This window comes from Salvelinus fontinalis, chromosome 2, assembly GCF_029448725.1.
Source record: "Salvelinus fontinalis isolate EN_2023a chromosome 2, ASM2944872v1, whole genome shotgun sequence".
Classification (NCBI taxonomy): domain Eukaryota; kingdom Metazoa; phylum Chordata; class Actinopteri; order Salmoniformes; family Salmonidae; genus Salvelinus; species Salvelinus fontinalis.
Window position 1 is genome coordinate 70,847,456 of NC_074666.1, and position 16,057 is coordinate 70,863,512.

General features: G+C 43.0%; 2 protein-coding genes across 2 annotated transcripts; one reads left to right on the forward strand and one right to left on the reverse strand.

Moving 5' to 3' along the window:
- Positions 1-393: 393 nt before the first annotated feature.
- On the reverse strand, positions 394-8,353 carry anks4b (ankyrin repeat and sterile alpha motif domain containing 4B). Its single transcript, XM_055884293.1, has 2 exons — positions 8,044-8,353; positions 394-2,260 (listed from the first exon to the last, which is right to left on the reverse strand). The coding sequence occupies exons 1-2, from the start codon at positions 8,202-8,204 to the stop codon at positions 1,105-1,107; spliced, it is 1,317 nt and encodes a 438-aa protein (XP_055740268.1). The 5' UTR covers positions 8,205-8,353; the 3' UTR covers positions 394-1,104.
- Positions 8,354-8,743: 390 nt separating this feature from the next.
- slc25a17l (solute carrier family 25 member 17-like) lies at positions 8,744-15,326 on the forward strand. The gene is made up of 9 exons (XM_055884295.1): positions 8,744-9,085; positions 9,310-9,370; positions 9,940-10,006; positions 10,367-10,521; positions 10,745-10,861; positions 10,946-11,091; positions 11,194-11,289; positions 11,490-11,572; positions 11,723-15,326. Exons 1-9 carry the CDS (start codon positions 9,011-9,013, stop codon positions 11,868-11,870), a joined length of 948 nt encoding a protein of 315 aa, XP_055740270.1. The 5' UTR covers positions 8,744-9,010; the 3' UTR covers positions 11,871-15,326.
- Positions 15,327-16,057: the final 731 nt, after the last annotated feature.

A 16,057-nucleotide genomic window follows, 5' to 3' on the forward strand; every position in this document is an offset into this window, starting at 1 on the left:
CCTCTCCATTGAAGCCAGAATCAAAATCTTTCCGTCTGAGCTGACTGCTGGTGCATGGGACTCCTCCTCCCTTCATTGCCTGGTTGACTGGGTCAGAAGGATCTCCTGACAATGGCATGCTGGGATTCCTTCTGTCTGCCTCTCTATCATATGAGCTGTGTGTCTAATAAACATTTAATATACTTTTTTAATTGGCTGGCAACAAAGGCTAGATTCACATTACTGTGGGCTCAGAGTTTTTCCTGGTTAGGTCACCTGGTAAGGAGAAACTCATGGCCACTACAGTTTTGCATGGTATTTATCTACTTCACCAGTGATTCAGAACTTTCAAGTGCCAAAACATCCAGTCAGAAAAAATGTATGCATGCAACTCACATGGAAGAATTGATCAACTGATTTAAAAATGTTATTTATTTTGGTTGTTATACGTTTTTTTTATCAATGTACAAATCACAACAACTAAAATTCACATACAAAATGGCACAACTGAATTCATCACAATATCGTCTCCTTTCTATCAATCATCAAAGGAGGGAACAAGAAAATCAAGATCAGAACAGTTTCCACTTAATAGGCTCTTACATTACATCCTTACTCAAAATGAGTTGTGTGCTTCTCAGAGACATGCCAAAAAGAGCATGCAGCTCAAATTATGTTTGAAATCTGACTGTGTTTCTTCCTTCTTTCTTCGTGAATTGGTATTGCAAGATGGTGGTTGGTAGTGGTTGTGGTGGTGTTATTGCCACTCCATTAATCTAAATGACATTCCTCCTCAGTTCAACCATCGCTGATTATCTCGTCACAGTGCCAGGCTTATCCAGCCCATTGAACCCCCCAATGGGTGAATCTATGCTAACTTTAGCCTGTGGTGGCTATAGCAAAGTAATGAAGGGCTGCAGTCACTCCTAGTCCAAGGTAAGAGAAAGATGAAAGAATTTGTCTTTAAAGGATAGAAAACCAGGATATGTATTTCCACTTCAAACTCTCAACTTTGCATCAGTGTTCTTTTCATTCAAAAGTATTGTCACTCTACATCCTCCTACTTGCATCCATCCTACTTTCTCCATTCAGCCATATTCAACCACCTCCAATATCATCATTTCATCACAGGAAGCTGTCCTTGATGGCGCCAGGTTTCTCCAGTGCACTTTTCCGGCGAGCGGCAGCTTCCAGGATCTTCTTACGGGGCCCCAATTGGATGCGGATGCCCTTGAGGTCGTCGTCGGAACAGAGCATCAGCGCCTCCAGGTCCAGCTGTTCGCGGGTGAAGGCTGGGGAGAAGTCTGGCAGGGAGATGGATGAGAGGAAGGCATCCAGCGGGGAGGTCTCCTCATCCTGGTCGTCATCCAGGCCAATCTCCTCCTGGTTCCAGGGCAGGTCGCCATCCTCCTCGTCCTCAACAAAGCCTGTGTCCTCCCCTTCTGTGTCGAACCCCTCTCTGCGGATGAGGAAGCCCAGGTTTTCATTGTTCCCACTGGGGAAGTCGTCGGGCTCTATCCCCATCTCCATGGAGAAGTTCTTCCTGAAGACCATGTTCCCCAGGCCGGGCCGTTTGAAGATGGACTCCTTGGCTCCTGGGCCATCTTCTTCTTCGTCATCAACTTCATCATCCGTGAATCTTCTCATCCCTCCGTCCTCTTCCTCGTCGATCTCGTCCTGCTCGGAGAAAACGCCCATGAACTCAGGCTTCCCAGAGAGGGTGCCGTTCTCCTGCTTGACGAAGATGACGTTCCCGTCTCTTCCCACCTTCTCCGTTATTCCTTTATCCTTTTTCCCGAATATCCTCTGGAGGGTCCCCTTCGACCGGGCCGTAAGCGAGCCTGAGGTATCGGAGGCGATCAGCTTGGAGAACTGCTCGTTCACACTGTTGATGGTGCCCATCTTGGAGAACGACGGAGATGCCGTGCTGGCCTCTGACACTGACCCTTGGTACATCTTATCCATCTTGCTCTTGTGCCTTTTTTTGACCCTCTCACACAGCTTCACTCGCGTTTCAGCCTCTTTGGTGGCCTCCTTCTTCAGCCTGGCCACTTTCTTGGCATTCTGGATGGTCTGCTGTGATGCGGCACTGTCCAGGAATCGCACGCAGTCCATGCGGTCGCCCGACGCTGCCACGTCCATAGCTGTGTGGAAGTCGTTGTCCTGGGAGAAGAGGTTGGCGCCGAAGTTGACCAGGAAGCTGAGGATGTGCATGTGACCGTTGGTGGCGGCGTGGTGCAGCGGCGTGTTGCCCCAGATGTCGCTCCTGTTGGGGTCCCCTCTGAAAGAACACAGAAACAGCTGTCAATCAATCAACAAACCAATTAATCAACCAACCAATCATACATTTCTTTGACACAAGATTAGAAAAAATATATAAAATATGTTTTATCCCTGTGATTTCTGTTCAGCTTTGGTTCATCATTGTAGTTGTGAAAGGTATGCAGTTGGACAAGTTTTATGTTGAAAGTAAAAAAGTCACACCAGATGAGTACATGGACAAGGCTGCACTGAAGGAAAGCCTTTGTTCATCTAGGAAAACTGACTTTGGTATGTTTGCTTTTAGATTATTCTACAGTTTTTCTGTGTATTTTTTTCTAAACACTGAAATGTCATTATTGACTCCCTGATTTAATCTTGATCATTTGTGTAATCATCGCTTTCTGGAATGATGGTGATGCTACCAGATTGTCTCTGTCCCTCTCCTGCTTCTCCTCCACAGAGTTGTCTCAGGTACAGTAGGCCTACTCTACACCTTCACTGTGTGTGTGTGTTCATTTATTGACAGCGCCCAGTCTGAGGTTTCTTTCTCTTTTTACTCTCGGATCTGAACAGGTCTCTAGGATCCGAACCGGCACGTATCTGTTCGGGTCTGTTTTTCCGCAGGCCTTTTTCGGAACTGGTCTGACTGTCCTGGGTTCCATTCGGGAACGGGTATCTGTTTTTTTGTTTGTTGATGATGCATTTCGGATCGGGTGGGAAAGCCACAGATCCATTGCACAACTTTTTAGACCTGTGAAGACCTCTACCTCAAACCCGGTATCAATGCTGAATATATGAGAGTGGAGTGGTTTAGACTGCCCCACCCAGGCTCTGCTGTTAATCTTTACCAATACTGAAGAGACAACTATAAGGATCAGATGGTCTCCTACAGGGGATGTACAGCACTGTTTAAAGACAAACAGAAAAGATACAACACCTCCTTGAAACTGACCAGGGTACAAGGCAATGATGATGGATTTTTGCAAGTACTTTACTAAGACAAAGTCTGGGTATGATGTCCGTATTAAAGGTAAGGTTACATTTTCTGTCAAATGCAATAACCTATACAGTCTGCCTTATAACATGTATTAATTTTCTCAAAACCTCACTTCAGTATCTTAAATCCTGTATACCTTTGTGTCTGTAGCTGTTGGATCCCAGTCAGTGATCTCAATTGAGGAGCTGAGAAGGGTAGCCATCGTTCTGAGGTGTAAATCTAAAGGCTGGTATCCAGGACAGTGAGGGAACCAATGAGCCAAATTGTATGGTTGGTATTCAGAGATACAAAGGAACACTGAGGGATTCTACTCTGCCAAACTAAAGGTCACTCAACAGGAGACAAAAAGAAAACGATTTGATATGTATTGTTCAACAGAGCCTGCTCAATGAAGTGAGGAAGACAGAATTTCATATCCCTAGTCAGCTGTCCCAGTGTGTTAAGTACAGTTGTGGCCAAAAGTTTTGAGAATGACACAAATATTAATTTTCACAAAGTCTGCTGCCTCAGTTTGTATGATGGCAATTTGCATATACTCCAGAATGTTATGAAGAGTGATCAGATGAATTGCAATTAATTGCAAAGTCTCTTTTTGCCATGCAAATGAACTGAATCCCCAAAAAACATTTCCACTGCATTTCAGCCCTGCCACAAAAGGACCAGCTGACATCATGTCAGTGATTCTCTCGTTAACACAGGTGTGAGTGTTGACGAGGACAAGGCTGGAGATCACTCTGTCATTCTGATTGAGTTCGAATAACAGACTGGAAGCTTCAAAAGGAGGGTGGTGCTTGGAATCATTGTTCTTCCAAAGTCAACCATGGTTACCTCCAAGGAAACACGTGCCGTCATCATTGCTTTGCACAAAAAGGGCTTCACAGGCAAGTATATTGCTGCTAGTAAGATTGCACCTAAATCAACCATTTATCGGATCATCAAGAACTTCAAGGAGAGCGGTTCAATTGTTGTGAAGAAGGCTTCAGGGTGCCCAAGAAAGTCCAGCAAGCACCAGGACCGTCTCCTAAAGTTGATTCAGCTGCGGGATCGGGGCACCACCAGTACAGAGCTTGCTCAGGAATGGCAGCAGGCAGGTGTGAGTGCATCTGCACGCACAGTGAGGCGAAGACTTTTGGAGGATGGCCTGGTGTCAAGAAGGGCAGCAAAGAAGCCACTTCTCTCCAGGAAAACATCAGGGACAGACTGATATTCTGCAAAAGGTACAGGGATTGGACTGCTGAGGACTGGGGTAAAGTAATTTTCTCTGATGAATCCCCTTTCCGATTGTTTGGTGCATCCGGAAAAAAGCTTGCCTGGAGAAGACAAGGTGAGCGCTACCATCAGTCCTGTGTTATGCCAACAGTAAAGCATCCTGAGACCATGCATGTGTGGGGTTGCTTCTCAGCCAAGGGAGTGGGCTCACTTACAACTTTGCCTAAGAACACAGCCATGAATAAAGAATGGTACCAACACATCCCCCGAGGGCAGCTTCTCCCAACCACCCAGGAACAGTTTGGTGACAAACAATGCCTTTGCATGGCCAGGAAACTCCCCAGACCTTAATCCCATGGAGAACTTGTGGTCAATCCCCAAGAGGCGGGTGGACAAACAAAAACCCACAAATTCGGAAAATCAGTAAAATTAAAACCTCACCAAGGAACTACTTCTAGTCAAAGATTAATGCATTTTAGCTCATGGTGAGCGAAGGAGTCTCATTCAGGAGAGCAATCGCATCAAAGAAGACCTAAACTGTCAGCTGAAAAATCTAACTGGGGAGCAGGATCAGATCAAAGATGACCTCAATCGTCAGCTGATTGTACTCATTAATCAGTTAGACTTGTGAACAGGAAGTGGTCAAGATCTTTAAACCATCCAAAAACATTCAGTGGATGTGACTCTAGACCCTGATATGGCACATCACCATCTCATTCTATCTGAGGATGGAAACAAGTGGAACATGGAAATATACATCAGACACTGCCAAACCAGAGAGGTTTGATACTTTTCTTTATGTCCTGAGAAAGGGGGGCTTTTCCTCTGGAAGATTTTACTATGAGGTGCAGGTTAAGTGGAAGACTGAATTGGATTTAGGAGTGGCCAGAGAGCCCATCAACAGGAAGGGGATGAGAACACTGACGATGGATCCTGGATTTTGTAGCTGAAGAATGGGAATGAGTACATGATTCTCACTAATCTTCCTGTCTCGCTCTCCCTGAGAGAGAAGCCCCCAGAAGGTGAGGGTATTTGTGGATCATGAGAAGGGTCAGGTCTTCATCTACAATGTGGAGGCCAGGTCTCATATCTACTCGTTCCACCTTCACTGAGAAATGATATCCTATCTCCAGCCCCTGTTGTAAAGATGGCGGTAAAAAAGATAACCCCACTGATCCTCTCTCCTGTAGACAATACTGACACTGACTGATTCTATAATGGATGTCACTGCCTGACCGTTTTGAACAAAGCAAGGCAAATTAACTGTTTTGAGAGTGATAACTTTTGCTTTTCAGTTTGAGTGACCTGTAATTTGGTTATCATTATATATCTTTTGCATGGAGGTTTACAACTTCGGGAGAAATGTAAATCCAAACTGTATTATTTGTCACAGTGAATAATGTAAAATGAATAACGTGTTTTCTGTATTTTTAAGGTATATTGCATATATTGTGAAAAACCTTTATCTACACAGTGTACAAAACATTAGGAACACCTTCCTAATCTTGAGTTGCAACCCATTTGCCTTCAAAACAGCCTCAATTCGTCAGGGTATGGACTCTACAAGGTGTCAAAAGCGTTCCACATGGATGCTGGCCCATGTTGACTCCAATGCTTCCCACAGTTGCGTCAAATTGGCTGGATATCCTTTGGGTGGTGGACCATTCTTGATACACATGGGAAACTATTGAGTGTGAAAAACCCAGCAGCGTTGCAGTTCTTGACACACTTAAATTGGTGCACCTGGAACCTACTATCATACCCTGTTAAAAGGTATTTAAATATTTTGTCTTGCCCATTCACTATCTGAATGGCACACATACACAATGCATGTCTAATTGTCTCAAGGTTTAAAAATCCTTCTCCCCCTTCATCTACACTGATTGAAGTGGATTTAACAGGTGACATTAATAAGGCATCATAGCTTTCACCTGGATTCAACTGGTCAGTCTATGTCGTGGAAATAGTAGGTGCTCCTAATGTTTTGTACACTCAGTGTCTATAGACATGTATACATATTAACACATATGTCCATATCAACATGAATCTAACAATACAATATAATGAACAACACATGAAAACTAAATAATGAGTCATTAATTGATGTTGTATAATAACATTCCTATAATAAATGAATGAAAAAGGACTGTCACCAACGCTATAGTCATGAAGTACAGACCAGCCCTTCCTTATGGGTTAATTGGTAAGCCATTAAGAACGAAAGTCCTCCTTTGTTCCACCACTACCTCTATAAAACTCCGATTGCAGTATCTTAGCAACAGGTGATCATAAAACCGAGTTTGTTGCAGTACATCCTACTGCTAACGCCCAACATGGAAATACACAGCTATGATCACAAAGGTATGATAGACATCATTCCAATCATTTTATAAAAATACACTGAGTTCAATGTTGTGAAAACTCCGTAATCCATTGTTAGTGTGCTTCAATTAAATAATCAAGCAATTGGTTGGTTGTCATCTTAACAGAAATAAATAAGAGAGATGAAAATCAGGTCTGTTTTTTTCCTGCAGTATGAAAGCAGGGGAAAGCTGTTAGGGGAATGAAGGGCTCTATTGTTTGTCATTAATTACATGATTCCCCTTGGCTGATTAAATATTTGGCTCTGCTCATAGGAAAATGTGGTCTAAAAGGCTGTGGTGGGACAGTTTCAGAATGGCATGCTTGTCTAATGCACAAAAATAACATGGGTGAAATGTGACATGGACATACAGTACATTGTAGAATATAGTTAATCTCAGAGGCATTCAGTCATCATTTGAGGACGTGATATAGGTTGATTGAGAAACCTGTGAGGTTGAAACCCATGTGACACAGCTAACTGCACCTCTCTCACCTATAAAGCCTTAATGAGGGTAGTCTCTAGTAGGTTTCTTCGGCATCAGGAATGAGGTGATGGGCATTCCTTCTATCACATGAATTAACAATAAAGTCCACCTTTGCTCTTCGTTCAAGTATTTGTTTTGGAAACGAGCAGCAGTGCTGGGAATAGGATCAGCATTAGGCCACTTCTGGACTTTTATCCTCCAACTGCATCCCTCCCAACAAAACATGTGTCATCAATATTAAAGGAGATAAAATATTACAGTATTCATTGGATTGGTACTATAGGTTTTGGGACTATTTTGTAGGTTACTGGAGGACGCCTTTATTGTTGTGTTTCAGCAACTCATCGATGTAGATTTGAGATTGGAAATATCAGTCCTCATATGAGGAAGAATTCCTCAAGGTACTGACAGTAATGGACAAGGACTAGGAAGAGGTCAAAAGGTCAACCTTAACCTATAGCTTCTATCCCTCCTCATGTCAGGCAGAGTTTCTGCTATTTTTCTCGTCGGATTAGAAGTTAATTGACCTAAACATACATAGGGTAAATCAAAAGAGGTCCAAATAAATTCACATTCTAATAGTTTAGACTTAGTTAAATCATATGAGAAAAATCATTTCTGAATTAGGTTTCAATTGATTGTAAAAACGTCACAATAGATATATATTGCTAATATGCCACTTAAAATATTTTGGGATTGTAGGTATGGGAAGGTAGGCTATGACTTCTGAATATAAATTGTACTCACCCTCGGCTACATATAAGTTGAAGGGCCTCGACGTGTCCATGAAAAGCAGCCCATAGCGTAGGCGTCATCCCGTCCTCGTCCGGAGAATTCAGGTCTTTCCTGGTAGCCTCTTTCAAGAGGTCCAGGTAGCCATCGATCGCTGCTTTGTGGTACCTAGACATGTTTACTCTGTGTTTAGAACGCTACACTGTGAAATGAAATAAAAAGGCACGTCTTTTAGCAGAAGAAATCTGGCATTTTGTTCTTCCTTCCAGCGCGTTGGAGCGCCACAATTGCGCATTGGAGATGTGAGTGGTTTGGTCAGAGCGCTGGGCGTCATCATATCGGTGGAACTCACTGCCATAAAACAAACGCAAAGTCCATTTGGGATTTGTCATGCTGTCCCATTGAGGAAATTCAAGAATCTACAATTGATATGCTGAGAGAAGTTATTAGGCTACTGTATAGGCCTAGGTCACATGTTGCTAAATGATGGAATGGCAATGACAGAGACAATCTATAGTCAAAATATGTTAAATGAATTGTGCATATATATCAGTAGGCTTTTATTAATAAAATGTCATGAGGTCATAAAATAGGACTGTGGCCATTCCTGGCTGGGCGCGCGTTTGAACTCATCGCAAAAAGAAAGCCGCACTAATCTCAGGTGGCCTATAGTACTCCATTCCAGCAGATGGCAGTACCGCCCTTTAGAGCCTTTCTGAACTCTGACTGACTGCACCACCAAAATGAGTTATTAGGAAACAGAAATCTCCACAACGAAATTTGCCTTATTTATGGCACTGTCAGAGTACACAAAAGTCACTCAGCCACTCATCAAGGAATGACAGCAGGTAAACTTACTCCACCACAACCAGTCTCACCGCAAGAAACTCAACCACCGATTGTTTGAACAGGGTGCTCTGCAGCCGCTGACCGATTTTGCATTAGTAGTAGATCGACGCTCTGCGGCCCTAAAGAATCAGAGATGTCCGACAATGGTGCCTCAGCGATCAACCTTCTGTCTTATGAGACACTGGTACACGCCGTGGCAGGTGCAGTGGTAAGGACATCTCAACGTAGTTTGCCTATGCATGAACAGTCCTTTAATAATAAAGACAATGGCAAAACGTTCGAATAACTACACTGAAATGTTACAACCGGTGCCTCTGGCTAGTTTGTTAGTTAACATACTGTGTCCGATTGTATCAACTTTGTGAATGTATCGTGTAACTTAGGTTTAACTACCCGTCTATATCCTATGTATCATAATGTATTTGCTTCTAGGGTAGCATGACGGCGATGTCCGTCTTCTTTCCTTTGGATACAGCGAGGATCAGACTTCAGGGTGAGTTGTAGATTGGTGGTATATACTGACTGCTGATCAATCAATCAATCAAGTTTATTTTATATAGCCCTTCGTACATCAGCTAATATCTCGAAGTGCTGTACAGAGACCCAGCCTAAAACCCCAAACAGCTAGAATGCAGGTGTAGAAGCACGGTGGCTAGGAAAAACTCCCTAGAAAGGCCAAAACCTAGGAAGAAACCTAGAGAGGAACCAGGCTATGAGGGGTGGCCAGTCCTCTTCTGGCTGTGCCGGGTGGAGATTATAACAGAACTATGCCAAGATGTTCAAAAATGTTCATAAGTGACAAGCATGGTCAAATAATAACCATCCTTGTTGTCAAATGATAACCATCCTTGTCAGTGTGGCCATACTTGTCTGCTATAACGTTGGACTCTGCACCCAAGGGTCAGTGAGTTCACAAGGAAATGAGTGATGGATATATAGAAGTGGAAACATTGACAAGAGACCTTACCATTGCATGAGCATACCAGAGCTGCAGACTACTTAAAATGTTACAATAATGTAAGAAAATGACAATCCCTTTTCTGCCTTCGTTTTCTGTTGCAGTGGATGAGAATCGGAAGTCCAAATCGACTGCCATTCTCCTGGCTGAAATAGCAAAGGAGGAAGGCCTGTGAGTATTGTATGGAACTGTACACATACTTTACTACAATTTATAATCCACCTTAGATTGCTCAAATCAATTGACTGGAAAGGAAAGCTGGCCTCGTACCACCGCATACAGGGCTTTCACTGGGCTGTTGTACCCATAGATCTAGAATAGAGTAGTAGAATGGCCATTCCTTTCTGTTCAAAGCAATGTTCCATGATATGTCCATTCCACCCATTGTATTTCTATGACTACTTTAATGTGTTGGGCCAGGAGATTTCCCCAGTCAGATCACATGCACAGGAAAAACTCCTAGTCCTGGGTTCCCATGGCCCAATGACTTACTTTGCAGATTTCCCTGGTCTCTCTCCTCTCCCCTCCCAGGTTGTCTCTGTACAGAGGCTGGTTCCCAGTCATCTCCAGTCTGTGCTGCTCCAACTTTGTCTACTTCTACACCTTCAACACACTGAAGAAAGTCATGGTGGGTAATCAGGGCCGGTCCAGCCCGGGAAAAGACCTCCTCATGGGCTTCATCTCAGGTAGGAGGACCAAACAGGGACCTTTTAGTGGTATTGGCTAAGTCACTATCAACCTACTGCCACCTATTTTGATGGACTCTAAGTCATTGATGTAGTTATATTAGGGAAGGGGAGTCTGAGAGGTGATTAACAGAGAGATTCATTGAAGAAAGTAGATTTGACCTCCATATTGAAATGTATTTAAATGTCTTTCTGTTGTCCGTGTTGTGTGTTTCTCCCCCAGGGGCAGTGAACGTGCTCCTGACCACACCCATGTGGGTGGTCAACACCCGGCTCAAGCTGCAGGGGGCAAAGTTCAGGAACGAAGACCTCCAGCAGACACACTACAGAGGCATCTTTGGTGTGTGTTATTCACTGTTGTCTCTTTTCAGTACTAAAAAAATGTGACTTACTATCATCATACAATGTATGTTTTCGATTGCAGATGCTTTCTCGCAGATCATAGCCAGCGAGGGAGTGGGGACTCTTTGGAATGGTACACTGCCTTCTCTGGTGCTGGTCTTCAACCCTGCAGTCGTGTTCATGTTCTATGAAGCCATGAAGAGGAAAGCAGGCCGAGGAGGGAGGAAGGTGAGAGAAAGAGAGGAGGGAGCCAGCTTTGACACCTCTGTGGCGTGTCTGAGTGTCAGTCATGCTGAAAGTTTTTAAGCCTTTGTTTTTGTCTGCTTCTAGATTACATCAGCAGAGATCTTTCTCATTGGAGCTGTGGCCAAGGCCATCGCTACCACGGCGACGTATCCCCTGCAGACCGTCCAGGCCATTCTAAGGGTAAACAAATACACCTGCAAACTTGTTTATCTATAAACGCACACACCTGCTAACTGAACACTCATAGCAGTGTTTCCCCAACGTTACCCATCAAACTGTGTCTGATATCATGATTATGTGTACTGCTCAGGAAAATAAGTCCATATTTCCTGTACTCGCAGCTCATTTAGTTGATTAAATTAGTCTTTCTCTCCCCCCAGTTTGGGCAGCACAAAGCTGAGGGCAAGGGAGGTCTACTGGGCAGTCTCCGAAACATGGTCTACCTACTTATGGACAGAATCAAGTGAGTAGAATACAGTAGAGTACAATGGAACTCTTGCGTCTCAACAGTCTGACTACTGCAATGTGGTAGGACATTTTCAGACCGTCTTGTGCCAATGAGTAAATCTTGTGTATCCATGGACGTGTTCCCTCCCTGTCCTCTCCCCTGCAGGAGGCATGGTGTGCTGGGCTTATACAAAGGCCTGGAGGCCAAACTGCTCCAGACGGTACTAACGGCAGCCCTCATGTTCGTGGTGTACGAGAAGATCACCGCAGCCACTTTAAAGGTCATGGGCATCAACAAGAAACTGAAGCACTGAGGGTTGATCAAGCCCCTAGACCTCAACCTGCACTGGCTATACAACGGTGGTCACCCCCCACTCTGGTCCTGGAGAGGAGCTCACAGGGTGTGCTGGGTTTTGTTCCTGCCCAGCAATGAAACCCCTGGTTCAACGTTCAGATTGACCTATAGATGTTACCACGTATCTGGAACTTGATTCAGGTGTGTTTTGCACTGGGTTATGACAAAAGCCTACACACCTGTCTCCAAGATGAGGGTTGGTGACCACTGGGCTACTGACTCCCCATCCCAACTTCCCTTTCCTCAATCCCAACATACACCTCAACCAGAGATGGTGTCTCCTCTCTTTTCCCCTTACACTCAGGGGTTTATTCCACACACTATTCATATGTCTTCCCTACGCTGCCAATATGGGTGAATCTCTCTGGAAACGGTTGTACATGGTCTTATAGGAGGTGCCATAACTGTCTAGCGTATGCGTTCTGTGGCAATTGTATTATACCTGAATGAATGGCATTACATTTGAAGCTTGTTATGCTTTCTCCACCACTATTACTTTGTAGTGCTGATAACAACTAGCAGTTTTACTAGCCACCTTTTTTTGGCTTAGACGTTGTCTTGCCAAATAGTTGTTTAGCAAGACGATGCCAAACAACTATTTGCTTAACAAGCTTGGACAATGCCCAAGCTAGTGAATAGCAATATTCTCAAGGATGTTGAGGGCTTGAGTGAAGCATCAAGGCATTTGCAAACATGACTGTATTCTATTTAAAAGTCTGTATATACTCTCCTTCAGCCCTGTGTTAAGACCACTGCAAACCCTTCCGGAGAGTTGTTACTGCTCTTCAAAAGTAGGTGTTGATTTCTCAGCTGGCTGTGACAGTTTGGTGCCTACAGTTGAAGTTGGAAGTTTACATACACCTTAGCCAAATAGATTTAAACTCACAATTCCTGACATTTAATCTCAGTAAAAATTCACTGTATTAGGTCAGTTAGGACCACCACTTTTTATTTTAAGAATGTGAAATGTCAGAATAATAAGAGTGATTTATTTCAGCTTTTATTTATTTCATCACATTCCCAGTGGGTTAGAAGTTTACATACTAATTGAGTGTATTTGGTAGCATTGCCTGTAAATTGTTTAACTTGGGTCAAACATTTCAGGTAGCCTTCCACAAGCTTCCCGCAATAAGTTGGGGGAATTTTGGCCCATTCCTCCTGACAGAGCTGGTGTAACTGAGTCAGGTTTGTAGCCCGCCTCACTCGTACATGCTTTTTCAGTTCTGCCCACAAATGTTCTATAGGATTGAGGTCAGGGCTCCGTGATGGCCACTCCAATACCTTGACTTTGTTGTCCGTAAGCCATTTTGCCACAACTTTGGAAGTATGCTTGGTGTCATTATCCATTTGGAAGACCCATTTGCAACCAAGCTTTAACTTCCTGACTGATGTCTTGAGATGTTGCTTCAATATATCCTAATACTTTTCCTCATGATGCCATCTATTTTGTGAAGTACACCAGTCCCTCCTGCAGCAAAGCACCCCCACAACATGATGCTACCACCCCCGTGCTTCACGGTTGGGATGGTGTTCTTCGGCTTGCAAGCGTCCCCCTTTTTCCTCCAAACATAATGATGGTCATTATGGCCAAACAGTTCTATTTTTGTTTCATCAGACCAGAGGACATTTCTACACAAAGTACGATATTTGTCCCCATGTACAGTTGCAAACCGTAGTCAGTTTTTTTATGGCGGTTTTGGAGCAGTGGCTTCTTCCTTGCTGAGCGGCCTTTCAGGTTATGTCGATATAGGACTCGTTTTACTGTGGATATAGGTACTTTTGTACCGGTTTCCTCTAGCATCTTCACAAGGTTCTTGGATTGATTTGCACTTTTCGCACCAAAATACGTTAATCTCTAGAAGACAGAACGCGTCTCCTTCCTGAGCGGTATGACGGCTGCGTGGTCCCATGGTGTTTATACTTGCGTACTATTGTTTGTACAGATGAACATGATACCTTCAGGCATTTGGAAATTGCTCTCAAGGATGAACCAGACTTGTGGAGGTCAAACATTTTTTTGAGGTCTTGGCTGATTTTCTTTTGATTTCCCCATGATGTCAAGCAAAGAGGCATTGAGTTTTAAAGTCGGCCTTGAAATACATCCACAGGTACACCTCCAATTGACTCAAATTATGTCAATTAGCCTATCAGAAGCTTCTAAAGACATTACATAATTTTCTGGAATTTTCCAAGCTGTTTAAAGGCACAGTCAACTTAGTGTATGTAAACTTCTGTCCCACTGGATTTGTGATACAGTGAATTATAAATGAAATAATCTGTCTGCAAACAACTGTTGGAAAAATGACTTGTGTCATGCACAAAGTAGATGTCCTAACCAACTTGCCAAATATTTACCTTTGTATTGCCTTTTAATGAAGCCAGTCAACCATTTCTCACAGTCTTATGATTTAATTCAGAATACAATAATGATTATTCTAAATACTTCTCTTATTTAAAACAAGTTTTCCCCAACCACCTAACAAGGAACAACTCTGGGCCCTAGTTATTATTAAAATACCGGTTGACCATAAGAGTTTAACCTAGAAGAATGTCTGCAAGACAAAAGGCTACTTTTATTTATTTAGGTTTTCGGTATAAGATGAGTGTTACGTCATGTTTCACAAACTGTAGCCAGGAATGTTCAGTCAGTTTTACCTCATTGCTGCTCAACAGGTTTGTCTTCATTAGGGACCAACCGGACTGAAACAGGGAGGGACTACATGAACTTGTTCAATAAGAAACCCTCATTTTTATTTTACGTTGCACTAACGTTTTCTGTTTTATGCCCTAATGAACATAACCAAGATGAAAAGGAGAGTTGGTTGGGTCTGTCTATAGAGAAATCGGATAAATACTTAAAAATATTTTTGACATTTAGATAAAAATCTTAATCTCTAGATTGGATCAACATTTTTCCAAATTGAAACGCATAGTATACATTTTCTATGCTATCTTGGAATATATCTTGTCTACTTAACTTGCACAGAACATGTGAAGGGGTTTATATTAAAATCTAAACTAGTTAAATGAAAATGGGCCAACTAGAAGAATCAATACATGTGCATTTTGCAATCTATGTAATGTTGTCATGCATTGTCATTGTTCACTGGAATTCTTGGGCCTGTACTTTTTATGCTAAGTGCCTCCAAACCTAGGAACTAGCGATGGTGATGGACCAGATCTGTTGATCGCACTGTAAAGACTGATGACACACATCACATTCTGATTGTGCTGATCAGTAGTCAAATCTGTTATGTCTTAAAATCAGTAGTTCATACAACCCATAATCTGCTGCCTTGCCTAGTCAGTAGGCTATGTATGTAGATTGGATGTTCAGAATGATATGAACAGTATGTGACCTGTACTAAGAAAGCTGACTGTCTTCCACAGCAATAAATTATACAAGTTATAATAACTGCTTCTCTACATTTTACTATATCATCTTTGTTGCACAGAAATTCTGACTTACAGTGCATTCGGAAAGAATTCAGACCCCTTGACGCTTTACACATTGTTATTTAAAAAAACATCTATTTAACTAGGCAAGTCAGTTAAGAACAAATTCTTATTTACCATGACGGCCTACCCTGGCCAAAACCGGAAGATGCTGGGCCAATTGTGCGCCGCCCTATGGGACTCACAATCACGGCCGAATGTGATGCAGCCTGGATTCGAACCAGGGACTGCAGTGACGCTTCTTGCACTGAGTTGCAGTGCCTTAGACCGCTGCGCCAATCAGGAGCCTTATTCTAAAATGTATTAAATATTTGTTTCCCCTCAATCTACACACAATACCCCATAATGACAAAGCGAAAACAGGTTTTTAGAAGTTTCTGAAAATGTATTAAAAATAAAACATACCTTATTTACATAAGTATTCAGACACTTTGCTATGAGACTCGGAATTGAGCTCTGGTGCATCCTGTTTCCATTGATCATCCTTGCGATGTTTCTACAACTTGATTGGAGTCCACCTGTGGTAAATTCAATTGATTGGACATGATTTGGAAAGGCACACACCTGTTTAAGCTCCCACAGTTGACAATGCATGTCAGCAAAAACCAAGTCATGAGGTCGAAATAATTGATCTTTAGAGCACCAAGACAGGATTGTGTCGAGGCACAGATCTGGGGAAGGGTACTAAAA

Coding starts and splice junctions, on each gene's coding strand:
- anks4b (XM_055884293.1), bottom strand. CDS start 8,204: ATGTCTAGGTACCACAAAGCAGCGATCGATGGCTACCTGGACCTCTTG. Junction 2,261..8,043: donor CAACTTATATGTAGCCGAGG/GTGAGTACAATT, acceptor GTGTTCTTTCAG/AGGGGACCCCAACAGGAGCG.
- slc25a17l (XM_055884295.1), top strand. CDS start 9,011: ATGTCCGACAATGGTGCCTCAGCGATCAACCTTCTGTCTTATGAGACA. Junction 10,007..10,366: donor ATAGCAAAGGAGGAAGGCCT/GTGAGTATTGTA, acceptor CTCCCCTCCCAG/GTTGTCTCTGTACAGAGGCT. Junction 10,522..10,744: donor CCTCATGGGCTTCATCTCAG/GTAGGAGGACCA, acceptor TTTCTCCCCCAG/GGGCAGTGAACGTGCTCCTG.